This window comes from Thunnus albacares, chromosome 20 (assembly GCF_914725855.1).
Source record: "Thunnus albacares chromosome 20, fThuAlb1.1, whole genome shotgun sequence".
In the NCBI taxonomy this organism is placed as follows: domain Eukaryota; kingdom Metazoa; phylum Chordata; class Actinopteri; order Scombriformes; family Scombridae; genus Thunnus; species Thunnus albacares.
This window is the reverse complement of record NC_058125.1, coordinates 21,094,063-21,113,308: the sequence shown is the minus strand read 5'-3', so window position 1 is coordinate 21,113,308 and position 19,246 is coordinate 21,094,063. Positions and strand designations below refer to the sequence as shown.

The window sequence follows — 19,246 nt, the reverse complement described above, 5'->3', positions numbered from 1 at the left end:
ATACTTCACAGACAAGATATGAGATGTACACCTTTTTTTATTTGTTTGACACGGGGGAGGAATGTACACGTTTCAACAGTTTAATACTGATAAGGTTTGAAGGTTTCCTTGCTGACACAACTTTAAATGATCCAGAGCTTAAATGAACATGACAGATGGTTGTGTGATAGCTGGAGGGACAGCTCTTAACCTTCAGCACAGAGCTGTCCTCTGTATCAGCTGTAAGAGGAAAAAGAAAACCAACACTCCAGTGGGTGATTTGTTCAAATTCAACAAGGCGGATGTTGGCAAAACAACTCACTGCTTTCTTTGCAATTCTCACCCAGAATTCATCATTTTTGACTGCAAAAGACATGCCAGTTGACCTCTCTTTCCTTCCAGAAATGACCTCTCAACAAAAAATACAGATAAGTACAACCAAGAATTAGTCATCAGATGAGTACGAACAAGCAGAGTTGTATGTGTGAGTGAATGTGAAAGATGTCAAAGGAAAGACTGTTAAATTCTGTTGATACCAGTTCACTGGCATATAATTCTGGCCGCAGGAAATGGTTAGATATGAAAATTTATGAAGAATGAGAGCGTGAGATGACTGCAGAGGATGATGATGAGTGAGAGACAGTAGAGCTGAGCTCTGCAGCGGGATACTGCTGCAATTTCACTCATTTTCTCCCAAAAATCTGTTTATGAGAGAAGATAGGTTGCATTTTAAGCATCACAGAGCTTCGGTGGGTTTAAATGATCTGTAAATTTATATTCTCAAATGTAGGAAAAACTATATTCAGGAGGGACTGTGGTTGCTTTTGCTGTTTCGCACAACAAAGCTATGAAAATGTTAGTAAAATTTTGTTGCTGGACTTACATGTCATGCTCACTTCCTGTATTTTCACTTATCTGTGGCACCAATTACAGATGTCAGAGTCACTGTGCTCCCCAATGGGAACTGGCACAGCTTGACCAACGCTAGGACATTAAAGGCTCTAAATAAAGATGCTGTTGCTAAGTTACTGCCTTGTACCTTCTCTGAAAATGGTCATTTTATTCTCCCCTAAGCTCCTGCTATAGCTACCTCTGCGCTGTCAGAGTCATATGCAAATGAGTGTGCGATCATGTGGGATTCATTCCCAGTGGAGGACGGCGGCCTTGCAGCTCGACGCATGACAAAAACAACTCGTGTCTCGTGGTGTCTTGAGAACAGGATTCAGTAAGAACATGTTTTGCATGTAATTTCTTGACTTCCCCTCAGGCCTGTTAACACTGACATTTTTTTCCCCCAAGCTGAACATAATGCAAAGTGTGTTTTTTTTAATCTGCACAAAAGCCAGTGGAAATTAAATGAACTGAAATAAATAAGACATGAGAGAAGATATTAAAAAGTCCTTTCTGTCAACAGCTCAGGTGGCTCAACTATCATACAAGCAGTGTTAAAGTCACTTCAGCCAGTTATTTATCAAGAAGACCACATATGAGCAAATTATCTACATCAAATGATCATACAGAAACAACTTGATGGGAAGTGTCACAGTTTACAAGGGGATATTACACAACTTTTTAACAAATACTCACATAAGAACAGTGCAAATTGTGAACTCTTTACACCACTTTCTTTGGCCAACACCCTGAAGATTCATCTACATCTACATCAAATATACTGTATCTTGCATAGTGACACAGCTTGATGTTGAAATTGCAAAAACAAGTGCTTCACTGTGGGTTTGTGTACAAAAACACGATGAATGGACGGCCGGCAGCCAACATGTCTTTTTACCTAAAGTTCATAGTACAGTATACAGTGTAGAGTCAATGTCTGTTGTAAACAGACTATCCGAAAGTGAGAGTAAAGCAGCAGCAGCAGCAGCAGCAGCAGCAATGGTTAGTGACTTAGATGAAGCTTTCAACATGTTTAAAGATCCCCTCAGACATGTTTTCAGGTGTAAATAAAACACGACATAGAAAAATAATGAATCTAATTTGGTTTTTCCACAAAAAAAGTTCAATTATCTTGTTAAAATCCTTAAAATGTCATCTACACCTTCTCCATAAATAATTCCAGAGGCTATATATATGCAAATATTTTTCATTTCGAAGTTTAACTGTTTGACACAAGATGACTCCTACTTCACTGTAAAGTCCATTCTCAGTGTATGTGCATTTCAAATTTCCACGTCATCCACACTTGTGTAAGTCACATACTGGGCCGCATTTGGCTCCAAGCTAGTTGTGATGTCCCAGATCATGCTTAAATGTGTACGTCTTAAACTCAGATTTTTGGTGAATACAGAGAAACTTTCCACTTTCAGCACATGAATGTGAAAACAGCCTCCTGGTGTCAAACTTTGCACATACATCCTTCTGCACAGTGAACATAAAACATCCAACTAAAGGAACAAAACAGGCAAAACACATTTTGGCGGGGGGACTTTAAGGATTGTCCACAACTTGATGATGAGGAGGCTTTATGATGGGAACTTTTATATAATACACGGTTAAGTTCAGTAACATGTTCAACTCAGTAGAAACTGCAATAATTTTACATATTTAAAACTTGCAATAAAATGTTGCCCAACAGGAACATGTATTTATAACATTGATTTAAATAAAATAATATCAAATGCTCCCATGAAACACGTATAAATTAGCATTCATCAGAAAATCGTCATTCATTCGGATTATTGACTGTGAGTGCGTTATAATTAAAGGAGATTTATATTTAAGATGTCTGGGTCTTGAGTAACGATAAATCTGTCATAAAGCATAACATCAGCTAGAAATGTGAGAGAAGCTTTTATCTCTGTGATGTTAAACGAATGCAAGAAATCCCTTTGACTAATCTCTGCCTTCGCAAACCCAAACTCGAGGGCTCTTTGAATATTGGCACTAATTGATTCAATCATGGCCATTTGTAAACTCAGCAGGGTCCTTGAGAGGGTGTGAATGTGAGCTGAGAGGGTAATAGATGATACTGTCATGCAGAGGTGAAGAGACGGGGAAAACAAAAGAGGTAGCAGAAAGGGAGAAAGAGGGGAAGAATGAAGATGAAGATGGAAACAAGTGAATGATTAAAAAGGTCGGCAAAAAGAAAGCTGAAAACATGCAAAGTGCAAAGTAGCTCCTGCCAACATGTCCAGATGTATTATCATCTGTTCCCTGCATGGCTAAATGCAACATGTAGGTCAAGTCAAACAGCCAGGCAAGGTCAAGGAAAGACTAACCACAGCTCAAAATATTTTTCCATATAAGCAACATGAGGGGCAAGAATTTACTTCCACATAAAAAAAACACTGAATATGTAACCTCAGGAGATCTCGAATAATAAGATATGGAGTGGGAACGTCTGGGCAGCAGCATTAACCAGTAGAAATTCAATTTATAACAAAATATTTCCCAAAGTGCGATGATAAGATTTTGTTGGATCTGAAATGTATAAAAGCAGGTCATCTGCATATAGTGAGGTTTTCAGTTCAGCTCAATCCCCAATAATGTCCTAATAATGGATTCATCCTTACTGAGGTGGCCATGGAAACTGGTTGGAAAAGGGCAGGCACGTTCAAAAAAATACTTGGCAGGTGATTTGATGAACCATCTGTCTATCACCGTCTATCACCATCTTACCTTGCGAGGCAACTGGATTTGCGACGCTGATGCTAAAATCGGTAAGCCCTTTCTACCCAATCAAAAGCTTTTCGGTATTTAGTGAAAGGATTATTTCTGACAGTTGAGAGGTGGAACTTGTGTATAAACCATAAAAAGATGTCTTAAATTAAAAAAACTAAATGTCTGTTTTTAATAAATCCTGTCTTGAAATGATGTATGGCAGAAGAGACTGCAAGTGAAAGGCTAATGCTTTTGCTAATAATTTACAGTCAGCGTTTAATAAAGAGACAGGTTTCTAACTGCTGCACTGAAGCAGATCTTTGCACTATTTTAATAAAAGTGAAAATGAGGCTTGGAATAATGTCTCTCTGGCAGACATTTACCTCTCCTACATACAGTGCATACAGTGCTTTGCCTTGACAGTGTCAATGGAAAGATGGCTGGAGTAAAACATTCTACAAGGCAGATGAGAAGATGGCTGAAAACCTGCAACTGCAAAGTCGCTCCTGCCAGCTTGTCCTCTTGTATTATTATCTGTTTCTTGCATGGCTAACTAGGACATGCAGGTCAAATGTTTTCTATCTGCTTCTACCTGCAGAGACGACACGTTTGTGCAGACAAGAAGCCCCCGTCCTCTCTTTCGTGGAGGTGAGCCAAGTGCTGCTGTTACTGTCAGATGCATGCTGCGAGTCACCAGAGTGGGCTGCTGCAAGAGCTGATTCAACACTCTACTGGAAAGACAGATCTTTATTTACCACTGGCCCTGACACATTTACAAACTACTAAGAGATTAATTTCAGTCACTTCCTTCCATGTTATACATGTACTATTTAATCATAGCGCCGTTCACCTTGCCATGGAAACACCGTGCACTCTGCAGTTCTTGTTGTTTTGGCATTGCTCTCATGTCAGGTAAACAGTGACGATGCTTTGCAGGTTGCAGGTTTTTCAGTGCGAAGGTCTTCTCTACTCTGATTTGGCGACATGCCACCAGCAGCCTTTTCATAACAGAGGGCAAACACAAACCTGCGTCCGTCCTTCCATGTTGTTGTTCTCTTTGTAACATAATTTTCAATAGAATCCTGTATTTTTACTTGTTGTTAAAATGGTTGGCATGAGTCTTAGTGTCTCCAGAGAAATCCTCAAGGTTATGATGAATGATTACCCAAAAATAGGGCTTCAGTCTGACAAGGACAAAGTATAGTTGCGTTTAGGTGTATAAATATAAAACAGCAAATAAGCATTTTTCTTTACAGTACCTCTTTGTTTTTCAGTGTGTGTTGTGTTTCCTTTCAGCCACCCAGGCTCCAGAGCCAGTCTGTGGTCTTCAGTGAATTTAATCAATCTGACCACAAACTGACTGCTCCTTTAATAGTCTTTAATAGACTAGACTGCTGAATGAGGCTGCCTTTCATTCTCTGCATTCTCACACATGCTAAAACAGAAAGACACTATGCAAGAAAACCCAAATTGTCTGCTACAGGTGTTTCCATCGGCACTGGCACAACACATTGCTACTAACAGCTGCAACAGTGATGTAATTATTGCTATTTACATGAGAACAAAGGAAAATGAGAAAAGAGTGGTTTAAATGAATCAAAATGTATGATTTGTGCTCTCATGCACTGTAACAGAGCTGGATTCTTGAAGTGATACTCCACACAAAATCTATCTTTTGAGTATCAATCACTCGCCTCCTGTGGGCTTGAGAGGTGGCTGTGCTCCTTCATATAGAACGGAGAGGCGAGTAGTGAGGTTATATTCAGCTTCTGAAGTGTGAGAATTTGCCTTTCCTGTTTTAGTATAATTAGAAATTTTGAGTTTTAATATGTAAGTCTATAAAACCAGCAATTTGATGACATGAAATTATGATCTGCATTTTTCACTACTTTTTGACATTTTTTAAATGATTTATCAAAATATAATGGTTAAATTGTTAGTTAGCAGCAGTATAATGGATTCTAGTTTGCACAAGTTTTTCCTGTGGAAAAAAAGTGAGTCAAAACATGAAACTTTTAAAACCATTCCTCTAACATAATCCACTTTTCAGCTTGTCCATCCATATGCTCACACTCGCCGTTTTGTGAAAATATGGATAAATACACTGCTTCCTTGTGAGCTTGTTTAAAAAAAGATAAGAGTAATGACAAGTCTTTTAGTAGTCCTTTAGTTTGATAGATTAGTGCATGAGTAGAAAGAGACTGGAGGGTCAGTACATGTGGGCGAGGGGGGGGGGGGCTATGTCTCCTTATTAGCCACTAATGTGATGCACCTGGAAGGGGGACACCTGCCAGGAAAAGTGGAGAAGTTGAGCCAAGACGGTGTGTATTATAGGATGAATTTGTTGTTTTGGACTATTTGGAAACTTTGCCATCCATCCTTTTTGCTCATAAAAAACCTTGAACTGCCTAGAAGGGCAGGACGCCAAATGCCAGAGGACGCCGACCAGGTGTAATAGCTACTGTCATCATCAGCCTTTGTGGGAGGACTTCATGGCTGGCGACTGGTTATACAGAGTACAGTCCTGTAACAATGGATGAGTCAAACCTGTCTCCCCGGATCAGGGAAACAAACCCACTCACGAGGGACAAACAGGAACATCTTGACATCAAACGTCCAACACACAGGGCCAGGCTCTCAGGTTGTGGGCGTGTTATGTGGAAGGTACACCATGTTTTCACATTTCCTGCAGTAACCCAGGTGTTGTTGTAGTGTAAGAAATGCACAAAAACAGATTTTGGGTGTATTATCACTTTAAGCTCCATATAGGGCTAATATTACATGGCAATAAACACTTCCTCGGCTCTTTGACAGTCTCAAAAAATCGTCATCACCTCCTGGACGTTGTTCAGCCTGATTTTATTCTTTTACCCATGTCCCATTTTTTACCTTATGCCTTTCTCTGTCATCTGACCACTATCTTTCACTGGCCTCCAGAGTATCTACACTGAGGTAACGTTATTAAGCTCAGAGTAATTTTGAAAAATGTAATAGTGTAGTCTATTTCCAAAGTTTCACAGTTCCACTTTTTGGATAGCGATCTCTGGTTAGTGTTAGTCCATCAGTGAAAGTGAAATTCATGGGCCATTTGTCACATGAGGCTTCGGGACACGACCTGCAGATACTCTGACACTGGGTAAATAACAGCAGCGTTTGATACAACAGTTCTTCCCACGACTACAGGGTCACCGTTGGGGTAGAAATAAATAACTGACAAAAGACTGAGAAGAGAGTCCTAGATGGAGCTCTCATCAGGCTGGATGTCCAGCTGTGTGTGTTTCCTCTTCTCCAGGATCCTGTTGAGCTCCTCTGTGAAGGAGTGGTAGAGTGGTGACATGCCCTCGGGATCGGCCTGCCTCAGCAGGACATAGCTGTTCCCATTCATCTTCCGCAGCACACTGGGCAGAGTGGACGACAGCCCGTTGGCGTAGTCCATGTTGGGCAGCGGAGGCGGCATAGGAAGAGGAGGTGCCGGGGGAGGTGTTTTGGCTGGAGACAGCTGGCCCTCACCCGGAACTATCTGGAGAAAGCCATCGCCCAAGTCCCCGAACGTTGGCACTGAGATGGACCGACGACCCTGGCGGCCATTGCAGTGGCTGGAGATGGTTTTAAGTTCAAAATGGGAGCTCCTTTTTCTCTCAGAAGCCCCCAGGACCTGCAGCCCCTGCTGGGAGAACTTTCTGTCTCGAGACGCCTGTCTGGTGCAAAAGCTCACATAAAGCAGCACCACAGTCAACACCAGACACAGCCCACCGAGAACCGCCACCAGAGAGATGTACACAGCCTCCATGTGTCTGTAGGTCTGGAATTCAGGCCCTGGAGGCAGCGGGGCAGGAGGGGAGGGCAGAGGCTGCTCAGTGGGGCTGCTGGTGGAGAAAACAGTTGGGCTGGAAACTGTAGTGGGGTTAGTTGTGGCTGTGGGCTCCACAGCAAAGTACGAGTCTGTGTGCACCCTGACAGTGTAGAGATAAACCAAGACTGAGACGGAGTTCTCCACAGCAAAGCAGCGGTAAGTTCCACTCTGTTGGGAACGAGCCCCAATTATGAGGAGGCCATCTGTGCCGATGCGGTAGCCCGAACTGAGGCCGTATCCCTGGAGATCTTGGCCATTAAGCGTCCAACGTGGGGTTGCCAGGTTGGAGCGCAGTTCACACTGGAGTAGCACATCGTCACCCGACATCACAGAACGCCTCCGATGGACCACTGAGGAACAGAAAGAGAGTACAAGAGACATGAGATGGAGCTAAGAAGAAATGAGAGAGAAAGGAAGATAAAGGGATGGCACAGCACAACAAAAACACAGCAAGACAGAGAGATTAATACAGAGCGACATGTCAGGTCATCAAGGTTACGTTTTTGAAGTGGAGGTGAGCAACCTGTGCGGCTCAACGTATCAGCATCACTTTCCATCACAATTTATAAGCCTCTTTAAACGTTGTGAGCCCTGCAATGCAGCCAGCAGGACCGCCTGACCTCCAGCAGGAGAGGAACTGATTAAAATGTGTACGCTGGAACCTGGGGGATGGGTAAGGAGTGTACACGTAATGAAATCCCTTAATAGCTGCTAAATGCTTGAGTTTTCAGGCGGAGGAAAGACGAGTATGATTTGGACTTTTTTCACCCCATAATCTGTGTGTGTGAGAATCAAATTTAGCAAGGGGAATGGATGGTAAGTACCAAACATTACCTAAATTAAAAGAGATAACTTGTTGTATAATGCACGTATGTGTGTATGTGTGTGCATGTGTGTGTTGTTACACATACCATTTCCTGAATTCTCCTTACAGCCCCTGACCCCTCTCATGATATCCTGGGTGAGGTTTGACCTGAAATGAAGGCATTTCTATTTTGAAAAATTATGACAGAAAAATCCTGCCAGAGCCTCCTCTCTACTCCCATCTCTAGAGAGCAGACTGTATCATAAAAAAAATAGGAAAAACAATTTAATCAGTTATAAATTAAGAGGATACAGTGAAATATCAAACAATAACGTGTAAAACCTTCCAAATAACATTAGATTATCTTCTTTCTGCTTTCTCTGAATGTGATGTTGCCTCCAAAACTCCAAACAAATCCACAGGAGGCTGATATGTCTGCTGCAGTAATGGAGATTAAGATGTCTGCTACTCACTCATGCAGAGTGAACGAATGGAGGCACAAACAATCCCCAGTGTGAGAGTGATGTCTATGGATTTTTGTCTGGAAGGGGTTCATCTGTGTGCCTATCCAGATGAATCCTGGTACTTCTAGTATCTTTAGAAGCAGTGGTCAAACTCATCCTGACCACAACTAAAACATTTCACAACCTGACCAGAGTATGCTTACAACAAACTGCAAGATTAAGGATTAAAGCTTTATGATCCTAAGAAAAGGTTTTTCAACAGGATTCGGTTAATATCTCAGTAAGAATTAACAATTGAGAAAAGAATAAACTTCGCTTGCGGAGTTACACTAAAGCACTGAACCTAAACGCTGATTCAAAGTGCGAGAGAAGTGTGTTTTCAAATCCAAATGTTTTTTTCGGCCAATCACTCCAAATTCAAGCCTTCCCACCCCAGAAATAGCTCCCGCTGAGCTGAACAGAGCTGATGAGAAAAAATCCAGGTCGACTACATTGTACTATAGACCTGCTTTCATAGAAATTCAGTTGGAAGGGAAAACAAGTTGTATAAATAATTTATTAGATTCCACTGTTGCTGTTGGGCCAAGAATGAAGAAATAAACATCAACTAAAAAAGGTCATGTAATGCAAAAATGTACACTGCGTCAAAATTACACATTTTGAGAGAGGCTCACAATAATTAAGACATTGACCTGACTGTTATATTACCAACATGAAAAGCTCCACACTCGTTTACTCTCAGCAACATTTGAGTCTATTATCCTTATTAAGTTACTATTGTAAGTATTTTTCAGATCTAGATCATTTTCTATCTAACTTGAAAAATGTGTCATCCAATTGCATGCAGTGACAGAAAAATACCTTTCAGGAGGAAATGAAGAGAGAGCAGGTGGAACTGTAGAGGAGGTTTAGGGACTCGGGATCTATGCTAGAGCAAAGCAAATTTATCTGTCTTGACTTGAAAATCTGGTTTGTTTCCTTCCAAATATCTGTAACCCACATTTGTGTGTCTTTCACCACCTTCTATAAACACTGTGTGTTTGTTCGCCCCCTTCACTGGAAATGTGCATTTGTGTCTACATGTATCGATGCATGTGCATTTCCTGTTGCCTCACCTCTGTGCACGTGAGGATATTTCAACACACACCCTCCCATCCCAGCCGCAGAAGGGGTCTCTGGCGAATACGCAGTCGTAACAGGAAGTGTACCTCTGACAGGCCGACATCGGCACCTGGACGACTCCGGAGTGGGAGCCGACATAGATGCTCCGCTGTCAAACAAAAGATGTACGATTAATCTGTTTCTACGGTTTAAAGCCTAAAATTACAATTGGCACACATGTATTTTTCTACATTGTACTGTAAGCAATGAATTTCTTATCTGATTAATCATTGTTCACTGATGAATTTGTTCCAACAGCTCCGGGAAGAAATTCACATTGCACGCTCTCTGTAGATTATCTTCACACAAACACTTAACTTATGCAGTTTGTGAAAATGTAGGCGTTGGAAAAAAAACAACAAAAAAACAAAGCTATAATTTACTGGCAGGGTTTGATAAATGAAAAACCTTGTCAACAGCTTGTGACTGTTCACACCAATTCTAGTAAATTAATTATCCAGAACATGATCTATCCGAGGCAGCACCATTTTCATTTGGATCACTTTAGCATAAATAGGCAATTTAAACCCTCATTTTGTTTGTACATTACGCATACATTAATACGTACCAGAGCGGAGGATAAGACCATGCTCTCTATGGGATGGGGTTTATCGAACAACTGCAGCTCTTCTATAATATGCATTTCACCATCAATGTCTACTGCTCTGTGCAGCCAGCCGTCATCTGTAAGAAAAGATACAACCTTGACAAGCTTATCAAACAACAAATGGCTTTATTCTCATCCCCTTCAATAGTACAAACCTTTGAATTCCTGCAGTCTGCCTCTGATGTTGTTCAGTCCCATTTGACTTAAGTTGGTGTTAAATGCAGACAAATCCAAATTCATGCTATTTTCAAATGACAAAGAGTTACTACATAATCTTCCTAAGATCTCAACCACTCAAGGGGTTGAAATTGGCTACAACATATAAGTATTTAGATATTAATATTGATCAGAACTTGACAGTCAAATCACACATTAAAAACCTTGTTTCCAAGCTGAAACTTTCTTTCTTTTTTAGGATGTTTCCCTCCAGGCAAGGAATCACTTGACTTCTACAACTTTTTTGCCTTTATTGGACTACGGCGATCTGCTCTTTATGAACACACCTCACCAGTGCATAAAGAAGTTGGATACTGTATACCACTGTGCTTTACGTTTTATTACTGGCTGTGGCAATCTCATACACCACAGCACTCTGTATGCTGCTTCTAATTGGTTATCTCTGTATGTCAGCAGACTTTTGCATTGATTGGCTTTTATATATATATATAAATCTCTCATTGGGCTGGTTCCTCCTCATCTGTGTACATCCATGTGTAAAAACCAAAAATCAATATGGCCTGCTTTCTCATGATATTCTACACATGTTGGTCCCAAGAGTAAGAACAGAATTAAAGCAAAAAAAGTTTTTATATATGCTGCCCCTTCTTCCTGGAGTAATGTACAGAAGGAGCTGACCTTGTCAGAGCTGATTACTCTTGGGGAATTTAAGTCAGTTTTAAAGGATTGAGAAAATTGTACTCTTGGTAAATGTGATCGCTCCCAAATTTTCACTGAAATCGTTTTAGAAAAATGTATTTCTTTATGCATCAACTGCTTGACCTTGTATTGCTTATTAACTGGATATTGTGTTCACTCGTTTGTAGGGTTTGACAGTTGTATTCGTCTGTTTGTATTGTTTGTGTTTATTGTTGTAACAATATTTATGCTGCTCTCTTGGCCAAGTCTCTCAATGAGACTTTTACCTGGTTAAATTATATATATTTTTTATTGTCAACAAATCCCCCCAAAAAAGACCAAAACCAACAATGTGTTAGTATGTTTGTTTACAAGTTTCCAAACTCATTTGTGTCACTCAGCCTGAAGCTCATTCTACTTAATACACAAATCTTTAAAAATGGGAAACAAATATATAGCTTAATTTTTTAAAAACAAAAAAACAAATATAAGTTATTTCCCTTACATAGTTTGGCATTGTAGTTTTTAGCAAAGGCCTTCCAAAAAGGAGCAAATAATCAGTTTGTTGGGGACTGTTTCCAGCTGCAGATTAATCCACGTTTAGCGTGCTGGTGAGTATTTACAGCAGCAGGATGGTGTGTGTGGGATTGACTGAAAATCAACTATACAGTCTGTGTGTTCATGGTAATGAAGGGACATTACTGGTGGAACTGAGTGGCTCCTTGATGTCTTTTTAATTGTGTTTGGACAACAAGAGGAATAAGCCATGTCATTCTTTGACAACACAAACATTACTCGTTAGTAGCTCGATTTATTATTGGTTTTGGTCTTTTCATGGGATTTGCTGATAATAAGAAAAACATGAAATATCACCAGACTTATTCTCTAAGTTGTTTTGTTCGACTGATTGATTATTTGAGTGACTGGATGACTTGTGACCTATCAGCCGTAGCGACTGTTCTGTGACAATAAACTCACCGGTTCCCAAAAACAGAACAGTATAGATGTTTCCATCCAGCGCCGGCTGCTTGTGCACGGCTATCTTGACATAGTTGACGCTTCTCTTGAACATGAGTGGGCGCACCCCTATTGGTTGCACCTGGCTGGCCATCAGCGGGTGCCTTCTGGCGAAAGTGAGGACATTGTCTGGGAGATCTCGAGATGAGTTGATGCTCTGGGACTTGTGCAGATCGGTTATACACTGGAGAGATGAAAGGAAGAAAGACAAAGAAATGAGCACGGTGTTCTTTGTACAAACAGAGAAAAGAGTGGGACATTAAATACTCTGATGTGTGAAGGAAGAGTTTTAATAGATGAAACTTACAGATCCAGGTCTCGGCTCTGGAACCTTTCCTGTGTACTCTCTCCACTTTGAGTCCTGCACCTCCATGTACGGCCCGTCGAAAGCCTTCTGTACATCTGAGAAGGCGTACTGGCAGATAGCAGAAGCTTTGATATTCTTCCTGAAAGACAATACCCGGTCCCGACAGCTTAGACGAATTCAGAGGACACATTCAGGATTAATGATTCAACACTGAATAAACACTGACTGAGGTTATTATCTGGGGAACAGCCACCCAGATCGAATTTCAAACACATCACAGATCATAAGCGGCCACTGACAGGCGAAAAGGTAACTAGGCTGCTGAGAGCTGCTCTCTATTCACTGAAAACTGTGGGCGCATTTTGACGCTCACATTTTCCTCATGGATCTTATCAATTTGTCTTGAATGACCGTGTGGGAGTTGTGATCGGTGACAGGTGTGTAATTTTCCCCTTTTTATCTTCAATAGCTACTCCCATCATCCACTCCAGATGGAAATATTTGTTTTTCAGATTTTGTCAACACCACACTCTCAGTGGTGAAATATCCACTCCCTGTGAGTCATAAATAAAACCCCATTTGTGGTTTTGGTGGAGTACCTATGAAAGAAAAGTTTTGTCCCACAACATAACAACAGCATGAGTTGGGAGATGGGAACCAGGTGACCCTTAATCTTAAGCCCTACAGGTGAGATTAGTAATGGGTGGAAAATGTCTGCGTCACATTCTCAAGTCTATTGTGCGCCCACCTTCAGACTTCAAAAGCATTCAAGTGAGAAAAATGAGATTGAAGTGAAACCAGAATCTGTCTTCAAACCTAGTGAGTAGTATAGCTCAGGGGCTCTTACTCTTTCTTGCATGCTTGAGTCTAATGCATAATGATGACTACTACTTGCACAGGTGTAGGTTTCTTTCTTTTTTTCTTTTTTTTAAAGAAAACCAGCATATAGAAAGACAGAAATAAAAAAAAGAAAGAAAGGACAGCTGGTGTAGTGAACGAGGCAAAAGAGACTTGACAGAGGTTGAGATTGAATATCTACGAATGGAAGTGTGGCAGTTAAAGCAAAGAGAGAAAATGGATAGTATTACTGGCCCATTGCAATGTTATCCTCTCCATCTGAATCTAAACACCCTTGGGACAGTTTTATGCAGCATGACTCTGCATATCAGCCTAAACACACATTCACATTCAGCATAAACACACACACACACACACACTCACACCGCTGCCAAATATTCTACTCACAGCCATCGTCCTCTGACACTGTCACATCTGATCTGACTGCAGCTTGGCCTCTTTTGATAACAGCTAACACCTCGGACTTGAAACAAATTCGTTTTTTTTCATTATCAGTTAATCTGTTGATTGTTTTGTTTTGTTTTTGTTTTTTTTGATTAACTGATTAATTGTTTAGTCTATAAAATGTTAGAAAATAGAGAAAATGCTCATCACAAGTTCCCAGAATGCAAGGTGACATCTGCAAAGGAAAGCATCTCCTAAGGTTTCCTCAATATATTACATCTCTTGAATTTTAAGGCTACTGTTCACTGGACCAGGACCCGTATTTATCAAGCTTCTCAAAAAATCACTCCTAGGAATCATGCTGAAAGTTAACCTATGACTAAAAATACTCCTACTTCACAGTAAAGAGAAGGACTACTTCTTGGAGAGAGTGTGACGTTGCTGTTTTATAACACTCGGAGCTATAAAGTAGATATTTTTATGAAGTGCTGTAGTTCTCTGACACGCTCAATTTTAAAAATTAGCCAGTGCAAAGAACAGCAGCACTTTATTAAGTGTAGGTTTTATGTGTATAGGTAAATAACTTCCAAGGTTACATATGCAAACATATTATGCCAAATTTAGATTGGCAGAGTGTAAACAAAGCAATTTACGTGGCTTCAAAAGTTAATTTTTGTCCAATGAGGAGTGATTTCCTAAAATATGGTCTAAATATGGCCTCAGATCTCAAGACTGGCTAACTGCCATGTTTTAATACTGAAATTGGAAAGACTTCTTCCAGTGCTTGGTGCCATATAAATATAATGAATTACAGAGGATTGTAAAACTTCAACACCTTTTCCCACTGGGTGATTTTTAAATGAATTCAACTTTTGGAAATATGCTTATTTGCTTTCTTGCAGACAGTTGCCTGGCAACTTCACGGTGACAAAAGGACTCCTGGAAGTTAGTGCTACCAGCCAAGAAACAGCCCGACATATAATCCCCCCATAAAACCACAAATTGTTGTTTTTACACTGCAGTTTTTGTGTGGATTAAAACAAACAAGATCAAACATGTTCATTAGTGAGCTCTAGAACTGCTTGTAGGTGGATTTTGTTACCTTTGGACGGTAGCGTATTTCCCAAAATGTCAAATTATTCCTTTTTCAATAGGGGTAAACTATATGTAGAAGGGTTAAAAAGGGCATAACCAAAGCAGAATTTTATGCCATCCCTTACCATTCTAGACCAAAGACGCCGTAGAAAATGCTGCTTTGTGCGTCTCGACCCTGCAGGACAAAGACGCTGCGTAGGATATTGAGGTGGAGCTCGTATTCTGGGACCGAACACACCATTCTGGCCTTAAGGAAGGAGGTCCACTTCCTCTGCAGGGTCCTCTGGCCACCCCAGTCATTCTGCAGACAGAGGAGACAACGGATGGATGGATGGATGAATAAATAAAGTCACTCGCTTGAGCTGATATATTGCGCAAATCCACCCACTGTCATACTACATATACACATCAATGGCCACGCAGCTATGATTTAATAACAGCATAGACAAACACAAAGATACAACTGAGTCACATGTATCTACAAAAAGATAGGGATTAAATCATAACGTACACATAACTATACACATATAGGTGGGGCAGAGCGGATGATAAAGGTATGAAAGTGGAGCTGAATGTTAGTGTTCTAGCTCCGACTGTGCCTACTTTAGCACATTTGCTCTAATTGCATTTCGGTAGCACTGGGAGGCAAGGCTGCAGGAGATATCTTCCTAAAAGAGTAATTTAGCACACCTCATTTAGAAGAGAGACTCTTTGTTTGTCTGAATTATATAGCGCTTCATCTTTCTTCATTTTATGTCTTTTGCAGACATCTGTCGTTCATCAAAAAGCTCTATCCGCTTCTGCTTCCCACGCAAAAAAAAAAAAGGCGTAATCGCTTAAACTGACATAACCTGCATTAGGAAAACTTCCATCCACAATACCGACTCAACTTTTGTTATAAAAGAAAGACAAAGAGAGGGGGCATCCACTGTTAGGGGTTCATTCAACAAAACCTTAGTAAAGCAGAGGTAAAAATGGATGCCACAGAGAAAACAAATAAACAGTTCCTATGGATTGATAAAAAGTTATTATAGCGGAGAGGGCTGCAGGGATGCACCGACAGATAACGATCAACATCAAAGCACAGTCGGGGTCATCGGACTGTCACCTCGTAAATCTGAGGGAATAAGAATCAAGAATTCATGCATAGCAACGTTAAGATATGCCTGTGGGGATATTAACCCTCTACGAGATGATGGAAGCTGACTAAAGCCTGGGCTGTTTGAGCCAGACGTGCTCTGTGTCTTAAGTCATAGCAGAGCAAAGGAAAAATGGAGCTCCAAAGTGGCTCCAGCACGACACTAATTTCTGCTCTTTATGCTGCAAAGAAGACCTTGTTTTCATGTTATTTACACCCTCCTATGTGAAAACGGGTCATGATTGCAGGGGAAGTAGATGCGTTCTGGCTGGGAAGTGAGAAACAGAAGAGGACAACTAGTTAGGCAGCACAGAAATGGCAAGAAGTCCTCGGTGGTTTCAGGCCAGAGGCTAATGCCAGTGCCTTCACTATCTGCGTATCTGCCTCCAACCAGTGTGGCGTCTGGCTGCCACAGGGATGAACTGGGGACCAGCTCGACATCTGCATGTGCTGCTGTGGCCTAGTTCAGACTGCGTTATTAGACTCTCGACTGCTCTCGCAACTCTCCACAGCGCTGATAAGGAGAGAGGAGGAGAGGAGACCTTATTTCCAGAAATTACTTGTATTGGATGCAGAGAGAATCGAGAGAAGATGGACTGCTGGAGGATATGGGGGTAAAAAAAAGTGTCAACAAGATTTTTTATAAAATGCTCAGAAATGATTTTACAGCTTGTTTGTGCGTGAATAATTTCAGTGAAGCAACGCAAAAACAATCAATTAAAAACATCAATTATATTTGTTATTATGATTATTTATTCATGACAACTGAGCAAACATCTGCTGATAACAGCCATGACATGCTGCTGAAAGCTCGAGGAAGTAAGTAGAAATGTTTTGTCAAATTACAATTTCTCAGTCAAAAATATAAGTCCTGCTATTTAGTATTTATAAGTAGTATATTATTTGGTTTATAACACACTATATTGTAGTTTTGTCAACCACTGTAACTCCTCCTGTGGACGCCAATAAGTGGAGGCTGGTGTATAAACAGATAATACATGATAATATAGTAAAAAAACACAGTTGTAATAATATAAAATATGGTCTTCATAGGAGAGGTTATAATTGTTGGCAAATGATGTACGTTAATTAACACTTACAACCGCATTATAGTGTGTTATAAACTATTTATTAAATGTTTTATTTAGAGGTGTATTAATGCTAAATATGGAGACAAGCCAACGCGATATGAATGATGTGTATAAACAGTAATAAAGTTTTATTACACACTTGAAAGATTTGTTCATTTATGTGATCATAGATAAAACAACTTTTCCTCATAAGAGGTCATAAAAACCACTTTTACAGTTTGCTTATGTCTGCCTACAACTACATCGCAGCGTGCTAGAAACAATTCATCGAGTGTTACGTTACTGCTTTAAAATGCTAAACTGGGGTGGTTGAAGTGTTGCAAGTCAAGTTTAATTATTTATAGAGTACATTTAAAAACAACATAAGTCGACCAAAGTGCTTCTGTGTGTACGCGGACTAAATCTGCTTGATTTTCGAGTGCGCTGATGCATTAACTCGTTGGAAAAGCATTTTGTTTTCTCTGTTTTTAATTAGTTTATTTGGCAGTGCTTTCTCAGCGTTGTAGTTTTTTTTAATTACCTTCTATCTTCTCCTGTTAGTACAATATTATAAAGTGAATCAATTTCTGGTACATGTCTGCTAAAAGCAAAAACTATATATGTTATATATGACAAATAGTGTGTAATACACTCTGTATACTATTAATATGTAATATGAAATTAGGTCACAGTGTTTGAGCCTGTCTTGTAACTGAAACTGACCATTCACATTCACACCCCCTGATTGATTTGGACAGTTTATATCACTCTAATTTGACGGTAAAACTTGCTTGTCAATTTCTATTTTCTCTCATACGTTCATAAAAATCCTTTTCACAGGCTCACAAACGGCGATTTACATCTTGCAAGGTGTGAAATTATTCCTGAACGTCGTCTCTCCGGCTCAGAATCTTTTAGACACTTTTTTTTTTTCTCCGATCCCATAGAAATAACAGTGATTTCAGCACAGCAGCATACTGTGATGGCAATTACACCACCATGCTTGGGCAAAAAAAAAAGCACGACAAGCAGCGAGAAAGAAAGAAAGAAAGAGAGGAGAGGAGAGACCTCTAGGAATGGTTGCTGGGCATGCTGTCTGGACCGGAGATGCTGATCGCAAGTGAAATGAGGTGAAAGGAAGGAGGAGGAGGAGTGAGTGGAGATGGCAATAAAGAGAGGGAGAGGGTTTGCCATTGGAGGTGGAGGTTGGTGGACTTGTAGTTTGCCTGGCAACAGTGGCAGAGAAAAAAAAAAAAAAAACCCCGTCAGTGAAGAAACCAAGATTAGAAACGCCAAATTGCTAGTTCATTCAGCACCTTGAATGACAACTTTTCTTATCACCACCTTTTCTTTTCATGACCTTGCAGGCATTATAAATCTGTTACATGAGTTTTGTCTTTTTTTTTTTTTTTACAGAAAACTTTTCCCAAACCCAGTGAAACATAAATTAATCTGTTTATGGTTTATAGTGTTTTTGGTTGGTTCTTCTTTCTCTCTGACCTTGCAGACTCGGGCAATCCTGGACACCTTGGTCTGGCTCGGGTAGGCAATCTGCTCCTGGCTTCTCTCCGTGAAGAAGAAGTAAATCTTGTCATCGTCACCGATAGAGCTGTTGATGCTCTCTCTCAGCAGCACAGAGCCTACAAAATCTGCCTCTGTACACAAACACAAACACACACACACACACACACACACACACACACACACACACATCAGTGCACATGCCCAAACACAGACCTATTAGCAGCCTAGGATGTGTCTCCTTGGAAACTAAAGATGGAGCTTTTAAGTATGATTGAATCGCCACAGCTAAGCCAGTTAGAGCTGCAGTGCATTTTCCCCTATAGTTTTCTGAAGTGATTTTCATTTTTCCGAGGGAGACGGCTTTTTGTAGTAGCAGCAAGACATCTAATGAGATCAAAAAGTGCAAAATGTCAATGAGTTTTAGTCTACGTTATATAGTAGTTTACTGTGAGGGAAAATATATAAACAGAAACAGTGTCTGACTGCTGCTATGTTGCAAACACATTTATTCGAT

General features: G+C 40.4%; 1 protein-coding gene across 2 annotated transcripts in view; it reads right to left on the bottom strand.

Moving 5' to 3' along the window:
• Positions 1-19: 19 nt before the first annotated feature.
• The window catches only part of sema4gb (sema domain, immunoglobulin domain (Ig), transmembrane domain (TM) and short cytoplasmic domain, (semaphorin) 4Gb), a 42,716-nt gene continuing 23,489 nt past the window's right edge, over positions 20-19,246 (bottom strand). For both annotated transcript variants that reach the window (XM_044337200.1, XM_044337201.1), the window contains exons 8-15: positions 18,709-18,863; positions 15,126-15,301; positions 12,664-12,802; positions 12,318-12,540; positions 10,446-10,561; positions 9,832-9,986; positions 8,359-8,420; positions 20-7,797 (exon numbers count right to left, since the gene is read on the bottom strand). In XM_044337200.1, the coding sequence (XP_044193135.1) occupies positions 6,830-7,797; positions 8,359-8,420; positions 9,832-9,986; positions 10,446-10,561; positions 12,318-12,540; positions 12,664-12,802; positions 15,126-15,301; positions 18,709-18,863 (1,994 nt within the window). In that variant the 3' untranslated portion in view covers positions 20-6,829. The remainder of the gene's footprint in view (positions 7,798-8,358; positions 8,421-9,831; positions 9,987-10,445; positions 10,562-12,317; positions 12,541-12,663; positions 12,803-15,125; positions 15,302-18,708; positions 18,864-19,246) is intronic.